This window comes from Maniola jurtina, chromosome 15 (assembly GCF_905333055.1).
Source record: "Maniola jurtina chromosome 15, ilManJurt1.1, whole genome shotgun sequence".
Lineage (NCBI taxonomy): Eukaryota > Metazoa > Arthropoda > Insecta > Lepidoptera > Nymphalidae > Maniola > Maniola jurtina.
In genome coordinates, this window is record NC_060043.1 from 11092788 (window position 1) to 11120218 (window position 27431).

General features: G+C 39.0%; 4 protein-coding genes across 6 annotated transcripts in view; all 4 read left to right on the forward strand.

Annotated features, from left to right (window-relative positions):
• Positions 1 to 13607, forward strand: part of LOC123872834 (fibroblast growth factor receptor 3-like) — a 109584-nt gene extending 95977 nt beyond the window's left edge. The window contains exons 9-14 of the mRNA XM_045917393.1: positions 2716 to 2782; positions 3291 to 3444; positions 6557 to 6817; positions 8726 to 8933; positions 12619 to 12833; positions 13239 to 13607. Coding sequence (XP_045773349.1) covers positions 2716 to 2782; positions 3291 to 3444; positions 6557 to 6817; positions 8726 to 8933; positions 12619 to 12833; positions 13239 to 13522 — 1189 coding nt within the window. The 3' untranslated portion in view covers positions 13523 to 13607. The remainder of the gene's footprint in view (positions 1 to 2715; positions 2783 to 3290; positions 3445 to 6556; positions 6818 to 8725; positions 8934 to 12618; positions 12834 to 13238) is intronic.
• Positions 533 to 15247, forward strand: LOC123872833 (integumentary mucin C.1-like). 2 transcript variants are annotated; one of them, XM_045917392.1, is made up of 3 exons: positions 533 to 543; positions 14222 to 14873; positions 15033 to 15247. In XM_045917392.1, exons 2-3 carry the CDS (start codon positions 14259 to 14261, stop codon positions 15180 to 15182), a joined length of 765 nt encoding a protein of 254 aa, XP_045773348.1. In that variant the 5' UTR covers positions 533 to 543; positions 14222 to 14258; the 3' UTR covers positions 15183 to 15247. The 2 variants fall into 2 exon arrangements, with proteins under 2 accessions (XP_045773348.1, XP_045773347.1); XM_045917391.1 differs by lacking the exon at positions 533 to 543 and adding an exon at positions 13946 to 14133 and having other exon boundaries at positions 14204 to 14873.
• A 716-nt stretch (positions 15248 to 15963) lies between these two features.
• Positions 15964 to 17492, forward strand: LOC123872831 (integumentary mucin C.1-like). Of its 2 annotated transcripts, XM_045917390.1 has the most exons (3): positions 15965 to 16220; positions 16572 to 17023; positions 17057 to 17492. In XM_045917390.1, exons 2-3 carry the CDS (start codon positions 16609 to 16611, stop codon positions 17404 to 17406), a joined length of 765 nt encoding a protein of 254 aa, XP_045773346.1. In that variant the 5' UTR covers positions 15965 to 16220; positions 16572 to 16608; the 3' UTR covers positions 17407 to 17492. The 2 variants fall into 2 exon arrangements, with proteins under 2 accessions (XP_045773345.1, XP_045773346.1); XM_045917389.1 differs by having other exon boundaries at positions 15964 to 16220; positions 16572 to 17492.
• An 8309-nt stretch (positions 17493 to 25801) lies between these two features.
• Positions 25802 to 27431, forward strand: part of LOC123872723 (BMP and activin membrane-bound inhibitor homolog) — a 101578-nt gene continuing 99948 nt past the window's right edge. Inside the window, exon 1 of the mRNA XM_045917178.1 lies at positions 25802 to 26253. Coding sequence (XP_045773134.1) covers positions 26148 to 26253 — 106 coding nt within the window. The 5' untranslated portion in view covers positions 25802 to 26147. The remainder of the gene's footprint in view (positions 26254 to 27431) is intronic.

Sequence of the window (27431 nt, forward strand, 5' to 3'; positions counted from 1 at the left end):
CGATTGGATACATTACGCTTATGTGAACATCGCCTTAGTAAATTACAACTCATTTGCATCTCCTCAAAACGTACAATACCTTTATCCCAAAGGCACAAGTCTGAAATTCCTATAAAATTGATTTTATCAACAGCAAAATTAGAACTTCATAAAACAAAAAGCTTTGAAGCTTACAAGGAATTTGCAACTGTATATACTCTTAAGATAGAGTTTAAAATCGTTTCTCAGATTTTTTGTACTAAAGGTATGATTGGTTTCTGCGTGTGAACGGACGGTGTTTAAATCACTGTTACGTAATGTGTTACGTCATACAGGCCGCGGGAGGTGACCTATGACATGTTTATAGTGAAGAGAATTAACGATAATTTTATGTCGGTGTAAATAATTCGATAAAAGATAGTTGAAAGTGATAAAGTTCAGGACTGTGCGGTGAATTTAGAGACAGGCAGCTATTTCTGCTACAAATTAGGTACATAATAGATAATAACGTACAGAACCTAAAGAGACATAAAGATCATAAATAAGTACCTAGTATCTATCTAAGTTAGAATTTTGCTTACAAGGGTTCCTTAATAATGTCTGTCTATCCTTCCATCTGTATGTCACAGCCATTTTATATTTATTAGCATAGTCGATTAACAACATCGATTCTTATAAGAAGCATGTTTACGAAAATAATTTTGATAAACATTAAGTAAGTAACTATAAAATAATTGTATTGATAGGTATCGATAAAAAATTTCGATGCCTGCACATCACTAAATGAGTTGCGTAGACCGGCTAGTGACGGGTGCCCTCAATGTAGCAACGCTAATATCCCAGTGATGTGAACTTTTTTGTGATACTAGATACCTACCTAAATACCTAATATAGAACGCGACAGTTTGAGATGGCAATCGGTGTATGAGGCGGGGGGACGCCCCGCAAACCGCACGTCGCCCGAGCTCACCCGCAACGGGTGTACGGGGTATCCATATCCCGGTTGCCATCTCAATCTGTCGCGCACTATAGATGAACAGGCCAAAGAGCGGCTACAGCAAAACACGTACGGCAAAACATCAGCTGGTTCAATGCTTTATACAAAGTTTATAACAGACCAGATGATGCCCGCGGCTTTGTCCGCATGGATTTATGTTTTTGAAAATCTCGTGGTAACTCTTTGATTTTCTGGGATAAAAAGTATCTCATGTTATTGCATCCCCGGGATATAAACCATCTCTGTACCAAACGTTAAATTCGGTTAAACGGATGGTTTTTTAAGAATCCCGTGGAAACTGTTTGACTTTCCCTGACTAAATGACAGCCTAAGTAGGTACTACGTCCTTCCCCGGGATGCAAGCTATCTCTGTCGTCAAAATCGGTTCAACAGATGGAACGTGAAAAGCTAGACAAACACTTTCACATTTCGCAATTAGCTGATGCCCGCGACTTCGTCCGCGTGGATTTAGGTTTTTAAATTCCAGTGAGAACTCTTTAATTATTCTATTATTAGATTATTATACATATTATGGTTACGTGGGTTACGGGATATTTACTAACAAACTTGGAACTCAAAACTGACAAAACTGAGAGAATTTTCCTTCTGATTTTCTCCTTCGAAAAGCGTCTCAAATTACGTTTGATTTCAAGATAAACAAGGAACATACAGATAACATAATATTATTATGATTTGAAATAATAGGTTATGAGTTACAACGGGTGGCGCTCCAAAATCGATGGTTATAAACAGCATTACATCTACACCACGAGACGATCTAGTGTAAGAGCTGCAAAAGCCGCAAGATACGCATTTTTAGGGTTGCGTGCTTGAAGTGTGCCAACGGAACCCTATTACAAAGCCTCCGTTATCGATCCGTCAGTCCGTCTATCTGTCAGCGGGCTGTATCTCGTGAACCTTAATTGGTAAAGATTTGAATTCTCACAGAATATATATTTTTATTGCCGCTATAACAAAAATAATAAATATTTCAAAATGGCCGCTATGAAAATTAAAAAAATTAAAAAGTGTTATTTCTTGTACGTGGAAAGAGCAAAATTTATTTCAACATTAAATATTGAGTAGGAAAATGTCGATGGAAAGCTTTTTTTATTACTGAAAATTAAGGCTCTTGCGCCTCTTACGCCTCCTACGGCTTTTCCGGGCGTGTGTGACCTCCTTTATAATATGTATAATATACCTACAGTACGTTGACTTGGAAAGAGCAAAGTTTATGTAAACACCAAACATTCAGTGAGAAAATTTCATGGAAAGCCTTTCTTAGAACTGAAAAATTCCTTTCTTACGGTTCTTACGCCTCCTGCAGCTATTCGGCCGTGTGCGATCTTCTTTATACAACTAAGCTACGCTGACGTGGAAAGAGCAAAGTTTATTTAAAACATTGAGTAGGAAAATGTAGTAATGGAAAGTTCTTTAATAAGACGTTCTGAAACATGCAGTTCTTACGCCCATACGGTTTTTTCAGTTGTGTGCGATCTCTTTTATAACATACACATACGGTACGCCGACTTGGAAAGAGCAAAGTTTATTTAAACATTGAGTAGGAAAAGGAGCTCTTACGGCTCTTACGGCTTTTTAGGCCGTGTGTGACCTCCTTTATATATACCTACGGTACGCCGACTCGGCGTGGAGAGAGCAAAGTTTATGTAAACATTAAACATTCAGTAGAAAAATGTTGATGAAAAGCTTTTTTGGTAATTAAACTTTTTCTTCGGCAGGAACTGCGAATTTCCACCCCGGAGCCAAGTGGAGGAAAGTCCTCTCTATGTACATAAGGAGTTCGATGTAAGTTTAATGATTATACCTTATATACTAACTTATACTTGTCCAATTATCCACAAAGTTAGATCAATTTTGAGAGCCAATTCAGATTGAGCCCTTGATTTTATTTGAAAAGAAAACAGTAGACCGTAAGAAATTATTTATTCGAGAACTACTTACTTACTTGTTTTTTAAAAGTTCTCACTTAAGTAGGTAAGTACATAAGTCACGTAGATACATCAAAGTAGACGGTAGAACCTTATTACTAAGACTTCGCTATACGTCTGTCCGTCTGTCTGTCAGTGGGCTGTATCTCATGCACCGTAATAGGTAGAGAGCTGATTTTTTTACAGAATGTATATTTCTATTGCCGCTATAACAATAATATAAAAATTTCAAAATGGCCACCATGAAAGTTAGTTAAATTGAATTCCAAAGTCGTAAACTCCTAAGTTGTAACTAGAAAGGAGAAGTGGTATTGCAACTGATTGTCGCAAGAAAATATTTTAAAAACAATCCTTTATATCAACAGACCAAGAACTTAGAAGGAGACGAATGGGAAGTGATGCCATCTCGGGTGCACTTGGGCCCACTGATCGGCAGCGGCGCATTCGGGAGGGTGCATGCAGCTCAGCTGGACATGCCAGGAGGAGAGACTACCACGGTCGCTGTGAAGATGTTGTCTGGTAGGTGTGGTAGCCATCCATTTCCTTCTAACTAAAGACCTGGAAGTGAGTCCATCTCATTCATTTCGTTTCAACTGAAGATATGGAAGTGAGTCCATCTCGGGTGCACTTGGGCCCACTGATCGGCAGCGGCGCATTCGGGAGGGTGCACGCAGCTCAGCTGGACATGCCAGGGGGAGAGACTACCACGGTCGCTGTGAAGATGTTGTCTGGTAGGTGTGGTAGCCATCCATTTCCTTCTAACTAAAGACCTGGAAGTGAGTCCATCTCATTCATTTCGTTTCAACTGAAGATATGGAAGTGAGTCCATCTCGGGTGCACTTGGGTCCACTGATCGGCAGCGGCGCATTTGGGAGGGCGCACGCAGCTCAGCTGGACATGCCAGGAGGAGAGACTACCACGGTCGCTGTGAAGATGTTGTCTGGTAGGTGTGGTAGCCATCCATTTCCTTCTAACTAAAGACCTGGAAGTGAGTCCATCTCATTCATTTCGTTTCAACTGAAGATATGGAAGTGAGTCCATCTCGGGTGCACTTGGGCCCACTGATCGGCAGCGGCGCATTTGGGAGGGCGCACGCAGCTCAGCTGGACATGCCAGGAGGAGAGACTACCACGGTCGCTGTGAAGATGTTGTCTGGTAGGTGTGGTAGCCATCCATTTCCTTCTAACTAAAGACCTTTAAGTGAGTCCATCTCATTCATTTCGTTTCAACTGAAGATATGGAAGTGAGTCCATCTCGGGTGCACTTGGGCCCACTGATCGGCAGCGGCGCATTCGGGAGGGTGCACGCAGCTCAGCTGGACATGCCAGGGGGAGAGACTACCACGGTCGCTGTGAAGATGTTGTCTGGTAGGTGTGGTAGCCATCCATTTCCTTCTAACTAAAGACCTGGAAGTGAGTCCATCTCATTCATTTCGTTTCAACTGAAGATATGGAAGTGAGTCCATCTCGGGTGCACTTGGGTCCACTAATCGGCAGCGGCGCATTTGGGAGGGCGCACGCAGCTCAGCTGGACATGCCAGGGGGAGAGACTACCTGAGTCGCTGGTAAGAATAATGTAGTCTGGTAACCATCCATTTTCTTCATTAAAAACCGGCCAAGTGCGAGTCAGACTCGCGCACTGAGGGTTCCGTACTCGGATATTTTTTTCGACATTTTGCACGATAAATAAAAAACTAAAATGCATAAAAATAAATCTGTTTGAGAATGGACAAATAAAGCCCTTTCATATGATACCCCACTTGGCATAGTTATCTCACTTTGAAAATTGAAACACATTTTAATTTTTTTTTAACGATGTAACCACAAGTTCACGGTTTTTGGGTTACTTGTGCTATAAGACCTATCTACCTGCAAAATTTCGTGATTCTAGATCAACAGAAGTACCCTATAGGTTTTCTTGACAGACACGACGGACGGACGGACGGACAGACAGACAGACAACAAAGTGATCCTATTAGGGTTCCGTTTTTCTTTTTGAGGTACGGAACCTTAATAAGTGGGAAAATAAGGGAACGTAAGGTAAGGCTCTGACATCAATGGTAACATCTATGTCGTAAACCGTGGCTACGTTATTCAGTGCATTTAAATCACTCGTCATTAAAACATTCGCCGACATCCAATTAACATAAAGAAACAGTATGAGCATTGAACACACAATGCTTAGTGAATTTTGTGCTTTACAAGGTACTAAATTTATATTCGTATTACGTAAAGATGGCCAGGAAATGAAAGTTGAGCACTATGAACAGATATTTCATTCGCATCAACCGGTTAAATTGTGTTATTCCGCTTTTAAAATGTTTTTCTTATGTTTATGTCCTGATAATAAGAATATCTACTAGCTAAGTACCAGTTACTTCTCAAAAGAAAATTAGTCATGCTAATCAGGAGGCAGGGCCTCAAAGTACCTAATGTTCGTAATCACTGTTTAGTAAAAATTATAAAGATTTATTTATTTATATTATAAACTCATTTGCAAATGTAAACTCATTAGTAAATCATGACTAACATTCCCCTTTCCCCTCATACTCACCGTTAAGCCTGTGCTAGGAGTAGGTACGACAATAGTGCAACGGGTGGGGTTTGAACCACCGACCTTTCAGATTTCAGTCCGCTCCTATAACCGTTGAGCTATTGAGGCTTAATCGGGGATTACCTACTTACATATTATTTCATAGATCTACTAATGGATAGCGTTTACTACACAAACAATGAAAAGTGCCCCTGAATTTTAAATGCTCAATCAAAACACTCTAAGTAGGTAACTAATCATTATTTGCTTATTCCCGCGACCTCTTCATGGTACGACTAGATTTTTCAAAGAATCCGTTGGAATATCTCAAAATCCTTTTTTAGTAGGAATCTTCGTTATGGAGAGATAGAGAATCTACAGCTAAATATCAAGTTTCTAATCCAAGTGGTTTGAGCTGTGCAATAATATATCAGCCAGTCTGTTTTTGTTTTTTAATTGACTTCCAAGAAGGGGGGATCACAGTTCAGTGCGTATTTTGCATTGGCTTTTGCCCACGACTTCATCCGCATAACCTACAGAATCACTCAGGGATAATTTAACTATCTATTTGTTTAAATAATGTTTAGAATCGGATCATTAGTTTCGGAGATAACCCCCCTATAGACACACAAACTTCGCCTCTTTATAATATTTGTGTGGATTGGAAGTCAATCTCACTCAGGGTGAATTGAAACTATGTCGGCTTGGAGAAGAGTGGTGTTTGCCTTTTGCCCCGAAAGGAGAACATTGCCCCAAAAGGCGAACATTGGATTCAATGATGATAATATTAGTAAAGACAAGTGTAAATTAAAAATTTATAACACCCCCGACAAGTGAAGGTTACAGTAGTAACTAGAAAAGGGTTGATAACTTTCTAACGGCTGAACTGATTTTCTTGGATTATAGCTAAGAACACTCTCGATCAAGCCCACCTTTCAAACAAAAAAAACTAAATTAAATTCGGTTCATTAGTTTAGGAGCTACGATGCCACAGACAGATACACAGATACACATGTCAAACTTATAACACCCCTCTTTTTGGGTCGGGGGTTAATTAATACAGATGGCCTAAGAAATAAATCTGACTAATTCTTTCCAGACGACGCAACCAACGAAGAGATGCAAGACTTCATGCGTGAGATCGCCATGCTAAAACACGTGGGGTACCACAAACACGTGATTAGATTAATAGCATGCTGCACCAGACGACCCCCTCTCTTAGCATTACTAGAACACGCGCCTAGAGGAGACCTTTTAAGCCTGTTACGAACAGCCAGAGGGAAGAGAAACCAAGATTTCCAGAGAAAACAGGAAGCACTGTCTGATCCTGGCGGGAAAGGACGACCTTCGGAAGCAGATAGTATGTAAAAACTTCTATATCAAAAATATTATTACTAGCAAAAATAGAAAAGCCTGCGCCTGACAAGTGTTTATAGCAAATATACTCTGTTAAATATAAGCTAATTTATTTCTTTCTCTATACACAATGTTCGAATGATTTACAAGATCACAGCGCCTGGAAATGTTTTTGTAGCAAATTTATCTTGTTGCTTAAAAGTTTTAAAACTAGCTTTCAAGCGACTTTCTTTGCGTAGATTTGTTTCCTAAAAATCCCATAGAACCTACAAAAAATATACCCAGATTTTTCCTCACATAGTTCGCTACCTGACTACGAAAGCCACTCAGAAATCCGGAATTTACCTACTTTTACCGGAATTTAGGAAGCTAGAATTTACATTTACACTATAATATAGTTGGTTCATGTATTTAAACAATTCAAAAATTCAAAAACAGTTATTTATCGATGAAAACTATGTTATTTCAATGGCCAAAACCACTGTAATTATATTTAAACTTATCTGGTACTAAGAATACATTAACATTGTTAATTTTGAGGCTACCTACGGGCATGCTTAATTTGTAAAACTTGTTCAAACTTCTAGTTTCATAATAAATTCAAAACATCGAGGTGTTCAAAGTTTCGAGGCTCGCTTGAAAACTTTGTGATTAGGGTAGGTGTATTTAATTGGAAACATCAACTGCCTACCTAGGAAAATAATATAGCTAGGTATCTACTTGTGTTGATACACATTCTGATGTAATTAGTAACAAAGCTAAGTAGTTCGATTGTAACTAATTCACAATCTCCAAACTAAACTAAATTAAACTGAATTCCTTGAGCAAAGACTTCTATTATCAGCCATTCTGGTAATATATTATACCTACAGATTAAATTTATATAATACTATTTAAATTAATTGATTTGTATCAAATAATCTTTTGTAGGAGTAAGTAAAATGAGATTGCACTCAAGCGTAAATCTCTCTGTACCTACTTAACTATTTAATATACTTAAACCAATAAAAATCCCTTTTGGAAGTTTGTATTCAATATTGAAGCAAGCAACGAACTAAAGGGATAAATTCAATTTCTGTCCTAAGTTTTTTTAAATTCTTCCATACACATTTTAGGATTCTAATTTCTATTGGCATTAAGTAATCACGAATTTCTAAGACGAAAGTCTCTTGCTATGATTAAATTTCTAATTAGTGTTTGGTAATCTAATATCATTTTGTCTGGTGCCTGTTTTTAGTGTTTTTCTGATAATAATTAGAGAATACGTTCAAAGTCAAAATCAAAGTCAAAATCATTTATTCAAAGTACCTAGGTACCATTGTACACCTTTTGTTTGTCAGATTTGTTAGATTTGAAAGTTGATATAGTGGTGATAAATTATTACGTAAACTTAAAACTAAAGCTACGAGGGTTCGAAACGCGCCCGAGTCTGAGAAGAGCCCACAACAAATTCAACTGGGAAATAATTATAATATACCCCCTATGTAGATACTCGCTCTCAACGTCAGTTTAGAGGACACGGCGAAAATTAATAAAAATGCAAGTGCAATGTAACGATCGCAATAATGTCCGATTGGTTAGCGTTCTTTCGCTATGTCCAAAATCTAATGTCGCAGCCAGAATACCATAAATTCAGCTATTTTGAGATTGTAGCAATGATTATTGCAGCTTTTTTCCGGCTGGTATTCATATGCTGTGCTTAAACTTAGTTAAACAGCTACCGTGTAACCATCGCAATCACCTCTGATTGGCTCTCTCACTATTGTCTAAAATGCACAGTTGCAGCAGGAACACCCATATCGCTGCATAGTTTTTCCCAAGCAGGGACTTTCGGGCTTTATACAATTCCTTGTATTACAACTTCTAGGAACCACTTTGTGAAGTTACTGACGAATACAATAACTCTTTACAGCTGAATACACGAACCTGAGCGACTCCGATTCAGAACAGATCCTTTCGTGCGGAAGCTGCGAGAACAAAATGTACATGAACACTGAGGCACCCAAGGACCACTACGTGGCCGAACCGGCTTTGCAGTTGGATAGTGCCACGATGAGGGAATACGCCTTACAGGTCGCTCTAGGCATGCGACATCTAGAGGAACGAGGGATCACACATAGGTACGTACCCTGAAAAATTTAGTTAAGTATATTGCTCAAGGACCACTTCGTGGCTGAACCGGCACTGCAGCTGGACAGGAATAGGCATACAATATGTAAAGAGACGAGGGATCACACACAGGTGAGCCCTTAAAGAACTACTTACGAACGATAAACCAGTCAAGAACCATTACGTGGCTGAACCAGCGGTGCAGCTGGACAGTGCCACGATGAGGGACTACGCCTTACAGGTCGCTCTAGGCATACGACATCTCGAGGAACGGGGGATCACACATACTAGGTAAGAACTTCTCTTCTACTTAGACACTACTTAAAAAATTTTCAATACCCTGAAAAATAAAGATCCAGTGATTCATCGAAGGAAAAATTTAGTTAGGTCGCTCAAGGACCACTACGTGGCGCGAACCAACACTGCAGCTAGACAAGAGTAGACATATTGTGACATCAAAAAAAATTGTTTCATTATTTCTATCTCAAATTTTGTAAGTTTTTGTGCTGTCCTGTAAAGACAAGGGCCTATTTAAAATCACAAAATTTTAACCGATTTCCAAAAAGGAGGAGGTTCTTGAAACGCTAATCTAATTTTATTACCTACGTGAGTGTTTCCAATATCATATTAAAATCAATCGCTGCAACACCTTGAGGAAATGTTGATCGAGCTGAGCTGTTCTTCCAGACGAGTAGGTCTTGAGATGAATATAGACAAAACGAAAGTCATGTTTAACGAACACGTTACCTCAAGACCCGTCACCGTCGGCAATGTCAGCATCGAAGTTGTTCAGGAATATAACTACCTCGGCCAGATTATAAAATTCGGTAGAAACAACTTCGACAAGGAGGCTGACAGAAGAATCCAGCTGGGCTCGAATCATCGATACCGCAAAGCCTTAAGACTAAGGTCTTCAATGAGTGTGTCCTACCTGTGATGACGTATGGAGCAGAAACGTGGACACTGACAGTTGGCCTCGTCCACAAACTAAAAGTCGCTCAGCGCGCTATGAAGCGAGCTATGTTGGGTGTTACTCTCAGGGATAAAATCTGGAACGAGGAAATTCGCAGGAGAACAAAAGCGACCGACATAGCTCAAAGGATTAGCAAGCTGAAGTGGCAATGGGCAGGCCATGTCTGTCGCAGAACCGACGGCCGTTGGGGCAGACGTGTTCTGGAGTGGAGACCACGTACCGGTAAGCGCAGTGTAGGACGACTTCCTGCCCGCTGGACCGATGACCTGAAGAAGGTGGCGGGGAGCGGGTGGATGAGGAAGGCGGAGGACCGTGTTTGGTGGCGCGCTCTTGGAAAGGCCTATGTCCAGCAGTGGACGCTTACAGGCTGATGGATGGATGGATGGATTAAAATCAAACCTTGTCAAATTTTCACAAAATTTAGCTAATCATTTCATAATTACTGTAACAAGGTTAGTTTACCATAAACTTGGGTTTGAACTTTGAAGGCCTTTTATACAAGGAACTGTGTTAAGGCCTTTATTTAAATAGGGCAATTTCTGTGTTAAGAATTGCTAACCAAATTTTGCCCCAGGATATAGAGAAAACCGAGAATTTTCCCGAAATTTCCACGAACTCGCCTATTTATGTTTAGTCTCCCGGGGGTTACCAAGCGAAATCATATTTAATTTTGTGTAAGGGATGATTATGGTTAGGGGTGGCATTGTTAGCGATTTTCTTAGACTTTCGCCTGTTTATATCTGGCTGTGTGGTTTGGAGGATTGAGGATTATCAAAAGGAAAAACGGAACCATTATAGGATGACTTTGTTGTCTGTCTGTGTGTCTCTCTGTCTGTCTGTCTGTCCATCCGTCCGTCCGTCGTGTCTGTTAAGAAACCTATAGGGTACTTCCCGTTAATCTAGAATCATGAAATTTGGCAGGTAGGTAGGTATTATAGTACGAGTACAGGAATAAATCTGAAAACCGCGAATTTGTGGTTACATCATTTAAAATGTGTTTCAATTTTCTAATTAAGATAACTATACCAAGTATGAAACTATACCAAGTATGAAACTATACCAACTATACTAAATATGAAAGGGTTACGTATACATTCTAAAACAGATTTTTATTTATTTTTATGTATGATAGTTTTTGATTTATCGTGCAAAATGTTGGAAAAAATACCCGAGTACGGAACCCTCAGTGCGCGAGTCTGACTCGCACTTGGCCGGTTTTTCTAAGTCGGTTATACATCGATGTACGGTTATAAGATCATATAGCTGTGCCTTCGAGTAGATACCCATCTATTAGGTAGTTCGTATAGTAGGTCTACCTATCTATGCAATAAAACGAACCAAACGCTCTGTATAAACCGAAACCAAAGACAAAAACTCAATTAAAGTAAAGTAAAGTAAAATATTCTTTATTGTACACCAAGATAAAATTATAAATATAATATGAAATTATAACAAAATGGACTCCTGTACAAAAGGCGGCCTTATCGCTAAAATAGCGATCTCTTCCAGGCAACCTGGGTGAGGAGATAATAAAAATTAAAGAAAGTGGAAGGGGTGTACTAATAAAATAAAGTAAATACACATAATGTATGTATATAAAATTAAAACAATAATTAATCTTGATCTTTACAAAATTATATTATTTTAGTATTCAAGTGAAGAAACGTCGTAAACAGGTGGAATATTGTACTTGAAAGAGACTCAACTCATCTAAAAACATCGCGAGGTATTTAGCTTGTTAGGCGTTGCTAGGCAACGGTTACCTGGTTACCGAATTCGGGATACAAATCCGCAAACCTTGTCAAGTAGATCTCTATATTTTGCTTAAAAACGACCTTAACAGTTTTGCTATAAGATTAAAACTCGCATGTAGGTTTTGGAAATAACGAGCAGCTAAAATTAGGCAGCATTGATATAATATTTTCTAGGGGGTAAGTAGATAAGTACTATTCTCATAATGTACAAAAGAATATGCTTTAATTTGAAGGTAAAAAAAACATATTAATTTTATTCGAACTCGAACCTACTGGAAGTAATTCAAACCGGGCGGCGACGATTCTGATGTTTTTCTCTAAACTAAATGAAGAGTATATCTGCATCTTTTTTTAGGGTTCCGTACCTCAAAAGGAAAAACGGAACCCTTATAGGATCACTTTGTTGTCCGTCTGTCTGTATGTCCGTCCGTCCGTCCGTCCGTCGTGTCTGTCAAGAAAACCTATAAAGTACTTCCCGTTGACCTAGACTCATGAAATTTGGCAGGTAGATAGGTCTTATAGCACAAGTAAAGGAATAAATCCGAAAACCGTGACTTTGTGGTTTACATCATTAAAAAAAAATTAAAATATGTTTCAATTTTCAAAGTAAGATAACTATACCAAGTGGGGTATCGTATGAAAGGGCTTTACCTGTATATTCTAAAACAGATTTTTATTTATTTTTATGCATAATAGTTTTGATTTATCGTACAAAATGTCGGAAAAATTACCCGAGTGCGGAACCCTCGGTGCGCGAGTCTGACTCGCACTTGGCCGGTTTTTTAAATAATAACATGAAAATGAAATTTAAATTTAAGTGCACTCTACAAATTTTAACAAAACGGTCTACTCAGATATGAGCTGAGGTTTATCACTCGTGCCACTCTGACTCGTAAGAGAAGCAAACATCCCTAAAATCCTTCGCTTCAGAAAAACCGTCTGAACATATCCTCAATGTCTTAATTCCAGGGACTTGGCAGCCCGAAACATACTAGTCGACGGGGCCGGGCTGCTGAAGGTTGCGGACTTCGGCCTGTCCAGGTCTGGCGTCTATGTCATCCACTCCAGGTCGAGGCCTGTGCCTCTGCGCTGGCTCGCTCCAGAGGCCATATTCAGGGCCAAGTACTGCAGTTCTACTGATGTTTGGGCCTTTGCTGTACTTTTGTGGGAGATTGCTACTTTAGGTGAGCCAGATTTTTTATTCTTGGGACGATCTCCACATACAATTAGTACCGACTAGATGTGCAACAGATGGGGCTGGCCTAAGTAAGAATGTTGACTTCAGCCTGTCATCTACGTCCTGCACTCTAAGTTGTAGCCTGTGCTTATACGGTGCTTTATTTTGTAATAGATAGACAGGAAACTGTATGAACTATGAACCACGTCACACCTAGGCCAGTGAGTAGGCTAGTGAGGCCAACGGCAACCTATAAACAATTCGCTGTACCTCCATTCTAGCGTTTCGGACACAGAATTAGAAATACGCCTAGTCTCAAACGTTTCCGTGGCGCATTGCGTCTGCCGAGGCGTTTTAAATAATATTCTGACAGCAGTGTGTGTTCTTAACCACATTATTTTCCACATTTCAGGTGGCTTCCCATACGCCGATCTAAGCAACCAAGATATTCCGCAGTACCTAACAACCGGAGGTAGACTCCCGAAGCCGGCGCGAGCATCGCCTCGGCTCTACCAACTCATGACCGAATGCTGGTCAGACGACCCTCAAGACCGGCCAACCTTTGCCCAAATAGTGGACAAACTCGCGGCCCAAAACCAGCTTTACGTGGACCTCGACTGCGTGTTTCCACCTATAGATAGTTTGACGAATAGTGATTACAAATTCATAATAACGCACGGTCACATAGATCGGTGACCTTTTTCCCAAAGACTGAATAGTTTTATTGTTGCTAGTATTCCCGTTGTTTTTACGTAATTAAATGCACTTTTAAATGGTTTTTTGTTTTTATTTAACTACCTAGTAAAAATAATTATATTATCTATCCACCTTTATGGGCTCGGTCAGGTGAAATTTCTGGTTTTATGAGGAAAACCTACATAAAAGAATCTTGTAGATCCAGTGCTTTAATCTGTACCAATTACTAATATACTGTGGCTGTAAGTTATAATAATCTTTAAAAAATTATGCCTGTCTGTCAGTTTATCGTATTTAAGTATATCTGTTTATCAATCATTTATATGTACATTATCTTCACGTAATCATCGTCAACCAATACTTAGACGACCACTGTGCTGGCCATTTTTAAACGAAAAATATTGTATTTTCTAACAGATTTAATTAAAAATGCCATAAAAGTTATGCTCAATTTCATAATTTCTACGTAAGAATAATGTAAGGCATTTATTTTCCTCAAGTTATTACGTTCTATGAATTCTATACGAACCGTTTAAAACCTCAACTCATAAGTGCTTAACCATGTACGGAATAAAATTAAAAAGTATCATTTCTTTACATATATTTTCTAAGTGAGTAAAAATTAATAACTTAAAAGAAGTGCCTATCCAAATAATACAAACTATTTCTGCTTCTAATAAGAAACTGATTATTTTTCAGATTAATTATACCGTTTTAATTCCAAAGACGCGACGTTATGTATAAAGCTATATTGATTGCATTTCTTGCGTTACGAACAATTATTAATGCGGAGAAAGATCCATTGATCTTTATCGCCAACCCAGTGGAAGCGGACATGCCTGGTCATTGGATGCCACTCAGCATAGTCAAATTAATACTTGGAGGGACTACAACACCAATCGTATACAAGAAATTATCGTTAAAAATAACATCAACAACCACTAGGACGACGACAACAGTACCAACAAGCACGACAACCCCAGCGACGACGACGACACCAACTACAACAACAACACCTACAACAAAAACAACATCGACGACTCCCACAACCACCACAACGCCCACTACAACGACCACGCCAACAACAACAACTACAACTACATCCACGACCACGACAACACCCACAACAACAACAACGACACCAACAACAACTACAACACCCACGACCACGACAACACCCACAACAACAACGACACCAACAACTACTACAACGACGACACCCACGACCACGACAAGTCCCACAACAACAACGACACCAACAACTACTACAACGACGACACCCACGACCACGACGACACCCACGACCACGACAACACCCACAACAACAACGACACCAACAACTACTACAACGACGACACCCACGACCACGACAACACCCACAACAACAACAACTACCACGACACCCACCACCACGACAACTCCCACAACAACAACAACGACACCTACAACAACTACACCCACAACAACAACAACGACACCCACAACAACAACAACTACCCCAACAACAACAACAACACCCACAACAACAACGACGACGACGACGACAACGACTACAACGACGACGCCAACGACGACCACAAAGAAAAAGTCAACCAAACGGAAAGGACCGAAACGTGGAGCAAAGCCGGCTACAGATCGACACGAAAATTTAAATAATTAGGAATGACTTAAAAATAGGTTCGATAGTTTAATAGTTGTACAAATTACAATTTATTTTAGATTGAATGGTAGGTATCCAATTTATTACCCACCATTTTCCTTTATCATAGGTAGGTACTTACTATTTACTTGTTTCCATTGCTTTTACTGATATGAAAAACAATGATTTATTTGAATGTGTTTGTAGGTACAAATACTTACCTAAATATTACTTGCTCGAACTACAGAATATACTATAATAGTACTACGCTTGAACGTGAATAAAAACATCGTGAGGAAACTGGCAAGAGTTCTGCATAATGTTCTGAAAGGTGTGTGAAGTCTGCCAATCCGCACCTTGCCAGCGCGTAGTGAACTAAGACCAAATCGTCTCATTCTGAGGAGACCCGTGCTCAGTAGTGAGACAGCGATGGATTGATAATGATGATAAATATCCTCCTGAGACAAGCCCTTCTTTGCAGGAGATAGATATACTTATTACTTATATTATACCAAGAGTGCACAAGTTTATGCACCACAAAATAATACCTTCTTATTTTGCGTGCGCACTCTTTATTCCTCGACTCTCAAACCGATTGGGTCAGCAATCCGACACAACTGGAGAGAGATTAGAATCCCGAGGTACAGATGCTTCCACACTCTGGACATTACTTGACAGAAAATCACACTAACGGTTTGGCCCAACCCGGGTCTCGATCTCGGGACTTCGTGATTCGAGCTATATCAAGTAAAGTAGGAATCGTTGTAGTTCATTATGATTGTTGTGTAAATTCACTAGATAGTACATCTACCTATAGTTATTTAAATAATTGATTTTTCGCAATGTAAAATGTAATGCAAAATTACTTATTTTAATTACAAAATGCAATGAACGAAACGCTCAATTACAAGAATCTTTAATTTTCAGAAGAAAATAAAAGCCAACAGTTTCGTTTCATGAAATTGCCGGTTTTTCCTTTTATAATTTATTTTAGTTGCAAGTACCCAAAAACATGCACCAATTAAACTCACAAAAGTCTCTTAATCTACACAGGATTAAGTGAGTACCTAAGCTTTATTTTATACGAGTTGGAATTCAAAAAATTAAACATACAACCTGCCCTGGTAAAAAATGGACTATAATTTTGAAAATGGCACCATGCAACCGAGCTACCATAGTGATTTATTTAAAAAATATAGCCAGTATCACTTGGGATGTACTTAAATATTCTAACGACACCCCATCCATCCGAGTCTGTCCAGGCATTTTAAAGTTATGGTGGAATACAGAAACTCACACATACATATCAACAACCCTGAAACATCATACAGGCTCCTTTTTCTGGGCAATCATGTAAGAAAAATAATGATTTGTAATTATAATTTCATTTTATAAAATATTTATTTTCAGATTCACAATACTTTTATAATTTCAACAACTTCTCGTCATGTATACAACGGTTTTGGTTGCGTTTCTCGCATTTGGAACGACAAGTACAGAGAAGGATCCTTTGATCTTCATCGCAAACCCTGTCGAAGCGGACATGCCAGGACATTGGATGCCACTGAGCATAGTCAAAATAATACTCGCAGGATCAACGAGAAAACCCTTGAAAGTAACCACAACAACACGAACTACCCCGAAGGCGTCAACAACAACAACCACGGAGTCAACAACAACAACAACTAGTGAGCTACCAACAACGTCAACGTCACTTAAAACAACGGAAGCTACAACAGAACCACCTCCAACCGCGTCGCGCCTTTCAATAAAAATAACCACTCCAGCGCCAACGACACTAAAGCTAACCCCTAAAATAACAACGACAACCCCAGTAACAACACCAATGCCGAAAATAGCACCAGCACCAAACACAACAACACTAGCACCAGAAACAACACTAGCACCAGAAACAACACCAGCCCCAGTAACAACAACCTCGACGCCAGAAATAACAACGCCAGCGACAATAACAACTACGGAGCCACCAACAACAACCACGGAGGCAGCCACGACAACCACGGAGGCAACTACGACAACCACGGAGTCGCCCACGACAACCACGGAGGCAACCACGACAACCACAGAAGTAGCCACAACAACCACAGAATCAGCCACGACAACCACAGAAATAGCCACAACAACCACGGAGGCACCTACGACAACAACACAGCCACCTGCTACGACTAAAAAACGCCCGCATCGTGGAAAAAAAGCTACGGACACCCATGAAGACCGCCCTTAACTAATTTATGCAACTGTTTCAGTTAATTTTTTAATTAATATTTTACAAGACTTTAAAAGTATAATTATAATAGTTTATGTCCACGACTTAGTGCGTGTTGACTTGACAAATCCTTATTTTGTCCCCTTAGGGGTTGAATTTTCATAAATCCTTTCTTAACGGATCTCTACTGTGTCTCTACGTTATAATAACTATTTACATGTCTAGCGGCCAGCCTGATCCGTCCAGTAGTTGGAGCTGTAAGTTAGGTAATAGATCAGTCAGTCGGTCAGTCAGTCACCCGAAGGGTGCCAAGTGCCAACAGGTCCCTATTACTAAGACTTCGCTGTCCGTCCATCCTTCCGTCTGTCTGTCAGCGAGTTGTATCTCGAGAACCGTAATAGGTGGAGAGTTGAAATTTTCACAGAATGTATAACTTTTGTTGCCGCTATAACAACAAATTAACAGAATTTTCAATTTCAAAATGTAAAAAAAATTAAAAAGTGTTATATGATGGTACGGAACCCTTTGTGTGTGAATCTGACTCGCACGTGCCAGATTTTATTTATCTATAACTTCGTTCGTAAACACAGGGTAAGCGATAAGCACCATTATAACGCTACGCCTGTAAGATGAACACGGGCAATGTTGTTTTAAATACTTTTTTGAATTGAAAACTAGTAGGTACGTAAGTAGGTAACTAATAAGTTGAAACTCGATCAATTTACGAAAAAGTGACACTAAGAGACAAACACAATATGATGTTTATAAGATTTAGCCTGCAAAATAATAAGACAGCATACCAAAGTGAAAAGCATAAGTGAACCGAGCCCCTATATGAAAAGGGTCCTCGGATGACTTCGAAACTAGTCGGGCTAAAATATAGCTGGTAGGTATCTCTAGCTATATGGAGATATCTCACGATTGTTTGAACATTGAAAAAGCATAAGTGCATTATTGATTCTGTTATTTCATACTTTATATGTATGACCCTAAAGCCTGTGTGTCATTTGTTGAAAGCAGCAAGCCTCCAGCCATAGTTCCACAGTTATATCCTACAGGAGTTATCATCAACCCATCGCCGGCTTACTACTGATACCAGCCGTGCTACCAAAATCAAGTGTAAAGATCGCGATCCATATCACACTAATATTATAAAGGCGAAAGTTTGTATGTGTGTGTGTGTGTGTGTGTGTGTGTGTGTGTATGTTTGTTACTCCTTCACGCAAAAACTACTGGACGGATTTGGCTGAAAATCGCAATGGAGATAGATAATATCCTGGATTAGCACATAGGCGCCTTTTTATCCCGGAAAACCAAAGAGTTCCCACGGGATTTCGAAAAACCGAAATCCACGCGGACGAAGTCGCGGACGTCAGCTAGTACCTAATAAGGATATTTTTATTGCGATGCGACATGTCAATTTACCGCAATCGAGCTGGTCTCCTCTCAAAACGAGACGGGTTTGGCCATACTCGACCAAGCTGGGCTTATTTTTGATGCGTAAAACCCAGAAGTGGTGGCCAATATGCGTAATAGGCCAAAATAGCCTTATGTGCAGTCGCGGCGTCGCTGCACTGCGCTGCACACAAGGCGGCCCCGCAGTAATCGGTTACTCTGTGCTGCTAATCCACAAATTCAATAAGTACCTACATACTTACAACACTTGTTCAAGTTGAGACAAGTTCGGGTATAGACCCACTTGAAAGCCGCTCTGACTCAGCTGTAATCTCGCTCAAACAAAAGGCGAAATGAACGGTCAGCGCGGGCTCATAAAACACTATTGTTTACTTAGCGGTAACTTTTCACCCTTATCTATGCAAGTAGATCTCTGATAAGCAACCTGTTGAACAGGCGCCGTGTCTTGTGTGGCCACACAACAAGCCATAGCTATGAGCGGCTATAGATGTGTGCGGTATGTTCGCACCCAGCAAGCCTATTCCGTATTTCGGTGGCTAGGTATAGTTCGCGACAGGTCGAAATAGCAATCGGGGTGTGAGGCAGGGTGTCCCCACTCCAATCGACATCTTGAGCTGTCGCGTACAAAAGTAAAATTCAAGTAAGTAAGTACTATGAAGATGAAGTGCTTATGACATCCTTTCGGTTGAAAGCTGAAGTTATTGGGTGATAATGAAATAGAAGTTTGACAATTGCTTTTTGGCCATTCCACGGAACACAGTGTAGGTACCTACAAATAAATTACATAGCTATTGATCGTCATCATCGTCACTCGGCAACCGATAGATTTCCACTGCTGGACATAAGTCTCTTGTAGGGACTTCAATCTCACCGTGGTCTTGCGCCGCGGACTTGCACCGCCTCCCTACTAGCGATCCAGCAGCTGTCCCAACACCGCCGATGACATTCCACAGTTAGCATGTGGGTGGAAAAAAGAATCACAACGGACGATCGAAGTGCACCAGGCACCCAGGTGGTGAAGGGGAAATTACTTACGGTAGCGTGCGTTGTGGTTGTAGAAAAAGTGGGTGGAATAAGGCCAAACAGCTCTTCAGAGCACTCCCCATCATAAAGGCCTCCTCTCTATTTCATGTTTCGTCTCACTCCCTAACTATATTTAGTATGAAATAAAAATATGGAAGAAGCAGTACCGCGCCCGCATCGTACCGTCATTTTACTAGCCAATGACCGAACCTTCTTGTGTATTAGGTAGGTAGGTATCTAAAGCTTGCACGTTTCATGGCCGCATATGGTTTTTCGTAGAATGTCTCCCGTATAATAATTAGGAACGTAAGAAGTTAAATAGGAACTTTAAAACTCTTTTGTTTTGTTGTAAAGTGCTTTTTTGTCACAAAATTCCGAGACTAGTGTCTGAGTACCTACTTTACTAGGTCGGTATATTATTTTTCATTAACTTACCTTCATATTCCTTAATTCCTTGTTCCTACCGTATAATAAAATGAACTACTCATGTAATTCATGAGTATGGAAGGATAGGGTATTCTCATAGGGAGTTTATGAGAAGATACCCAGGTATTTTTTTCTCTCTCGTCTGGCTTTACAAAGATTAGCCAATGTCAACTTTGTAGTTTATGTAATAAGTTAGGGAAACTATACAAGTATGGACCCCGTCTGTGCCGGCGCTCGCCGACACACGCACGGCACCCCCTTAGAGCGCTTTCCAGTCAGTTTTAACAAAAAAAAAACACTCCAAAAAGGCAGAGCACGCCCGCCAGCTAACACCAACACAGACGATGTCCGATACCCAGGTACTTACAATAATACAACGATCACACTAATATTATAAAGGGGAAAGTGTGTGTATGTTTGTTACTCCTACACGCAAAAACGCTTCATCGAGGACGGTGAAGTCATCCCACTTCTGAATTATTGGCGTCACTCAGAAAAGCAGGTATTATTTAAATATTTTTATCGAATTATTGGAATGTCCTCTCCAAAACCAACACAAAAAAACACAAGTTTAATGTGCAAGGTTATCCGAGAGTTTTAATCTAAACAAACTAATGCCAAAACAAATAATTTAATTAGACCGTATTGCTATCACAACATCTAATTATTCAGTTCACAATCCAAATACCGAAAATATACGATATCGCTCCGAATCTCAGAAGGAGACTGAACTAAAACCTTCAAAACACCCGTATTTATGCAAGTTCAATCTTGTTGGCCTCCTAGTAACAGATTGTATGACATCGAATGAGCCAAATATCGATTTTACCAAACTACCTTCATCAGCTAAATTAATAATTTTATATTATTTTTGACAACTCAAATCAACTTTTTAAAAATAACCTTACAGTTTGTTTGTTACTCCTACACGCAAAAACTACTAAACGGATTGGGCTGTTTAGAATAGAGATAGATTATACCCTAGATTAGCACATAAGCTACTTTTTATCCCGGAAAATTAAAGAGTTCCCCCGGGATTTTTAAAAACCTACATCCACTCGAACGAAGTCGCGGACTTCAGCTAGTAGGTAAATAAATCTTTCATTTCAGGTAGGTAAGTAGGTAGGTAGGTTGAGAGAGGTGTGTCCGGTATCGAGCCTTCGACCTCCTATTGGAGGCGAGTGTCGTAAGGTATAGTCCTTTTTAACCGACTTCGAAAAAAGGAGAAGGTTTTCAATTCATCGGAATCTTTTTTTTTTTTACTAATAGACACCTGCATACCTACTAGGTATTAGATACCACAGATTCTGTACACCTACTTACCTTGAACTATTCAAATAAGTACAACCCTTTGAAAAAAAACCCCCCTTTGAAAACTAACAAATTATATTTTTTTATTAAAATGTAGGGCAAAGTATGAAAAAGGATCCCAAATCATTTTCAGAAGGTGGAGTTGCCTGTTCATACTAAAATGACTTTATAAAATGTCTTTTTAAAAAAAAAAAAAAAGACAAGCAGTCTCAAAATAACATAGAAATACTGAAATTCTAAAATTCCTACAAAATACGCCCCAATCCAGCCCCAAAATTAAAACAATCAGCAAGCAATTAATAAAAAGTAAAAGGTTTAGAAAGAATGCCATAAATCCTGAACGTTTACGTATTCCGAATGAGTCGGTAACCAAGAAGGAGTCATTAAACGTCATTATAATACAGGAGGAGTAGGGGGACCATGAACTCTGCAGTTTTTTTAAATATAACATTAGTCATATTATTAGTCATCCCTAATATTCCCCTTTCCCCTCCAACTAAGCGTAAAGCTTATGCTAGGAGTGGGTACGACAATAGTGGAACGGGTGGGATTTGAACCGCCGACCTTTCGAATTTCAGTCCGCTTCTTAACCATTGACTATTCAGGCTATAGTTGGGACAGAACTCAGAAGTCCTGCTACAGGACAAAAAGCTCAGTAAGCGTTAATGATTTTGAGTGGCCAACCAATCACAAACATGTTTTCAAAAAACAATCGAAATGAAGTTCGAAAATATAGTTTCGTTTTTGATCGGTTGGCCACTCAAAATAGTTAACACCCACTGAGTTTGTTGTCTCTATCCTCTGTATGGGATTACGTGACAGAGAGAACTCTATACTAACTTCTTTCCATGGATATAGAGCATCACCTGATAGTAAAATAACCGAAACTGGCGAAGATCACAGACGGATTTATTTGTTCTGCGTCGCACATATCAAAGACCTAATTCGGACATCACTTATGCTAACTTTGCTTAGCTAGCAAAATAAACTACTCGTAACAATGCGCTGTCACTAAGCCACACGAACTCTTTAAAACCTACCTTCAAGCTCCGGCTACTCGCTCCGTTTTACCTGAGAGTACTATTTTTCTAAAGCAAGATTACAGAATGCTATATTGTATTCTGAGATCCCTACCTATACCTAACCTTTTAATTGTCAAAAAAAGGAAGGCAATCATGACCAAGAAAGGGAAAGGAAAGACACATCGAAGACTTAGCCCAATATTCATGCAGAAATTCTTGATGTCTTTAGCTCAACATCGCCCTAGTGTGGTTCTCAGTGGAATAGGTCACGACCCCCTGAAATCAAACATCACTCAATCAAACAGTCAGTCATTTTTTTACTTAAATATAATATTTTGTAGATAATATTTGCTTGTGGGCAGTTAATTGAAAAGCCAATAAATAGGGTAATATTAAATGGTCACCCTATCCAAACACACGGCCACGGATCGGGCGCATTCCGGCCCGCTAACAAAGGCCTCGTGCAATGGATGCCTTTGTTTTTTACGAAGGTACGCGCAGTGGTTCGAAATTCGAATGATGCGTTCGATTTTCAAACATTTTGAGTTTTGAATTTTATTGCAACGCGCGGCGCGGCCCAAGACTCTTACTTTGTTCATTTTCTACTTTATTTCTACAACTACAGTACAACCAAATTAATAATGCGCATGCAGATCCTATCCGATCAGATATTCCGAATCATTGAATCGTAAGAGCCCTAAACAATGCACTTGCATTTTGCACCTTGTTATAAACAAATAGGAGTCAATATCATGTGTATCATACGACCGTTGCCGAACAGTGACGAAGATTTCTATGCGCATTATTAATTTGGTAGTACACTTTGGTAATTCTTGTGCGAGGTAGGTAACTAGGTACTTAGTACGTACTTACCAATGTGTGTATTAGTTGTGGACTGTGCCAGTATTTGGTAGACAAGACATCTAATATCTATTATCTACTTACCTATTTATCATTTTCTAAATTCTAACAAATGTAAGTAGCGAGGTATTTTAAATGTAATCATAATCAACTTCTCCGTTTTAGCCTTGGTTGCTAATTACTTCATAGATAGGTAATCCCTCAGCTTTCTCTCCCTCTGCATTTCTCTGTATTCAGCTGTAGGTACCAAAACTGCGTAAAACTGCGTTTTGTGAGCAAGAAATTGTTCCTGGACTTAGTGATCCTTAGACGGATCCAAAAAAAGATTTTAGAAGTAGAGCCATCAAGATTTTTGACGTTTTGGGGGACAGAGCCCTCCGTATCTTAGGACCTACTTATGTGCTAAATGCTAATAATGATAATGGCTTATCGGACTTAATTAAGTACATACCTACCTACAATAAGTAATTATTCTTTAAAACCTCACTTCCCGGAAGTCATATAATATCATTATTTATTATACTTACTCTTATTATCAGCATTATTAAGCTCTAGAATAGGTACTTAGGTACCTAATTGTCGCTAATGACTAAAGTACTAATCCACTTTAATATATTGGGACTACCTATCTACCTATTGTTCGAAAATAAATAAGTTACCTACTCTGTTGAGCTTTTATTTATGAAACATGTATCTAAATAAAACTTAAAAGAACTGATAAGGCCACTTCAACCAACATTTTTAACTTTTCAAGTAGGTAGGTAGGCAGGTTGTTAAGTGACCAGCCTGGGTCCAATTTTAATAGACAAATAATAGATGTAAAGAAAGTTGCAAAAAAAAAAACAAAAACGGAAAAGAATGCACCGTGCGGCCGGCTACAAAATGCCTGGCGCTTCACCAATTTTTAATTCTACTTGACATTTTTCTCACTTGATTTTCGACTTTACACGTTTGGTATAGAGTTTAAATCTGCATGTCGACTTTGTTATAACTTTGAATATCTTGTCTAAAGGTAGGGTTGTACGCACAGAGCTTTTAAAATACGTAATATAATATAATTAATTGATAGTTTAGCATCACCTTCTAGTCTAATCTAGCTAGTAACGAAACTTAATTTTTGATCCGTTTTCAATGTGTTGGACGATGTAACGTTAAACGTAGTGACACGTTTCAAAAAATTTAGATTTTTTAAAGCCATCTTCCTATTTTTTACATTATACTCAGTTTTAAAAAGCATTTTAACCCATTAATTCCTCTAAAAGCAGGAGCTTCTAAAGGTGTTGGGAAAGTTGAATGGAGAAGTTTGTTTCATTTGTTAAAAAAATAAACAAAAAAGAACTTAAAGCTTGAAGCAGTGGTTTTAAAGATAAATGATAAACAAAGCAAAGGAAAAATATTGATACAGGAACTACTTCACGCATATTATGAAAATGTAGCATATATTTATAACATAATATTTTCTGTTTTCGAAAATAGCTTTGTTCCCTTGTGAAGTCGAATTTTTTGCCGTAGTCAATAAAAATTTGTTTTGGGAAGTAATATTAAATATTTAGTAAATAGGTTTTTGTTTAGTTTTTGCCGTTAAGAGGCTTTAAAGTTATCATTATGGATGGAACTCAAAAACCAAATTTAAATATTGTTATATTCTTTATTTGTTCCTTACATGCACCGGCATTTGTATTAGTCGTATGTTGTCATTCCGCCGCAATTGGTACCCAAATGATTTTCTGAGTTACTTCAAGCTATCTGATTCATCTGATCTGAGAAACGAAATCACGTTGTTTTGCGGACTCTTCTTTCACATTCAGACACGTTCATTTCTCTTCAATTTACGGAAGGATCGGAGAACCCACCGCATTATTATCCCACGAGAACTCCAGCCATTATGTGTTTAATGGTAAGGAGAAAGAACTATCCGATTAAGTTGAAATTTTGCACGTAGTTTGGAAGACAATAATATTATAATGCTGGAACCTGGACACTGGAACTCTGTGTACCTATATACTTACCTATTGCAGGACAGTTGAATTTGGACGTTCAAACCAGGTATTGAGCTTCATTTATATTTTGTTTTCATAAGTTCAATACTTTGTGGTATAAAAAACTAGGCTTTTATTTGAAATAGCGTCTTTACTTTGAACTTTTTTGTTGTAAAATAAATAAAAGTCGATGCTCAGATATAACTTTAACTTTTCATTACAAAAATTAAATTCAAAAATATTATCGACATTGAAATTGGAATATCAGGAAGGCAGGCACAGCCCTAGACACAGCGTGCAATCTCTCGCTCGCTCTTCTTCACGCTTGTTTCTTTCACACACGCATGACGCACGCCGCATGGCGCAAACAATCAACCAATCGGCACCCTCCTGTCAGTTAAGCTTTGACCGCGTCGGAGTAAGGATGTGTCGCTCCGTATAAAAATATTATATACGCGTGCTTGCTAAACTTATTTACAGAAAACAAATACATTTGGGAGTTGAATTGTAATAGAATAAAATCGTGTTATTCGTTTTCGATGTGAATTATAGCTGTGATATTAGTGTAAAAACGCTAACTAGTGACATATTTAAGTGTAAAAATAAAAGTAATTATCAACTGGTGATGACTATGAGATGCATGATGTTAAGTGACTCTGGATTGGTTTGAAAAGTGTTGACTGTGTATTCGGTATAGTGGAGTTAGTTGTAATTGACAGAAATGGCGGGGGTTAATTTTAGCGTGTGTTTGGTGCTTGTTTTGTACCAGCTCTCAGCTGCTTTTAGCGATGACTCGTCTTCAGAAACATCAGATCTTGGATTGACTGGTAAGTGGTTTTACTATTTTTAATTTCAGTTAGTGTTGAAGTGTTTACACGCTTATAGGATAGGAAAATATAAATATGGATGTTGGTTTAATAACAACTGACATTCATGCGAAAGGATTTGGAAGCTCACCGCATTGATAAACCAAGAGAGGACTCTCTTGGTACCCAATATGTGATTAATGGAAAGGGTTATGAGTCTCAGTAATGAAAAATGCCAAAATCGAAGCAGAGAGAATAGCCAGCCAATAGAAAATATTGTTTGATAATAAAGCCCAAAGCAGCGATTCGTAATAGTAGATAAGTATAAATTTTTAAAATTTTGTAATTTCTAGCCTTTCTAGCTTAGTTTTACCGAAACTCGAGCCGAACTGTTCTCAGTTAAAGAGGGGTGGGAGAAGTGGAGTTAATAGGAGAATTCCCTAGCCTCCCCTCCTATCTCCTCGCTCTCCTAAAAACTTTTCTGAATGGTAATAAAAATTACCACGAAGGCTGTCTTCTGACCTAACCAATAGTAACGAAGGATTTATGGGAAATTTTTCCCATTTAACTGACTGTTATTCTTTAAATGGGCTACGTCTGAAGATTCGTTCCGTCGCCACTTCATTCAGCTTCACCTTCTCGAACTTCGTCGGGCGCAATACTTCGGGTGGGTCGGGATTCGATCCCGGGCACGCACTTCTAACTTTTAATGTGCAATTAATAAATCACTTACCTACTTTAACGTGCAATCCAAACATGCCAACTTAAGTAAGTAAATGCATAGTTTGTTACCAACCTTGTTAGTGAAAAGCAATGGTAGGTAAAAGCACAAAAGATCGCATCCCATTAATTAAAACCGTTAACCCGGAGTGTGGGAATTTTTTAAACATCCACATTAAAAAGATAAATAAAAGCGGCGAAAGCCATTACAATAACTAAAAGTTAAGCTATCTACAGACGTGCCAACAAAATTCCTTCCAACCTCCAACTTACCAGCACTGGTCAACAGATAATTTCTTCATCTCTGATTCTTCATTTTAATTAAGTAACTACCTACTTACTTCAATAATTAAGTAAATGTGATTTATGAAGTACCTAGTATATAGGTACTTGACTTCCACCGGAGCGGAACCGGGGTGCGTCGGCTAGTTAAGGTAGGTAGGTAATTCATATTAATTTACTACCTAAATACTTTAACA

Coding starts and splice junctions, on each gene's coding strand:
- LOC123872833 (XM_045917392.1), top strand. CDS start 14,259: ATGTATAAAGCTATATTGATTGCATTTCTTGCGTTACGAACAATTATT. Junction 14,874..15,032: donor CACCAACAACTACTACAACG/ACGACACCCACG, acceptor CCAACAACAACA/ACAACACCCACAACAACAAC.
- LOC123872831 (XM_045917389.1), top strand. CDS start 16,609: ATGTATACAACGGTTTTGGTTGCGTTTCTCGCATTTGGAACGACAAGT.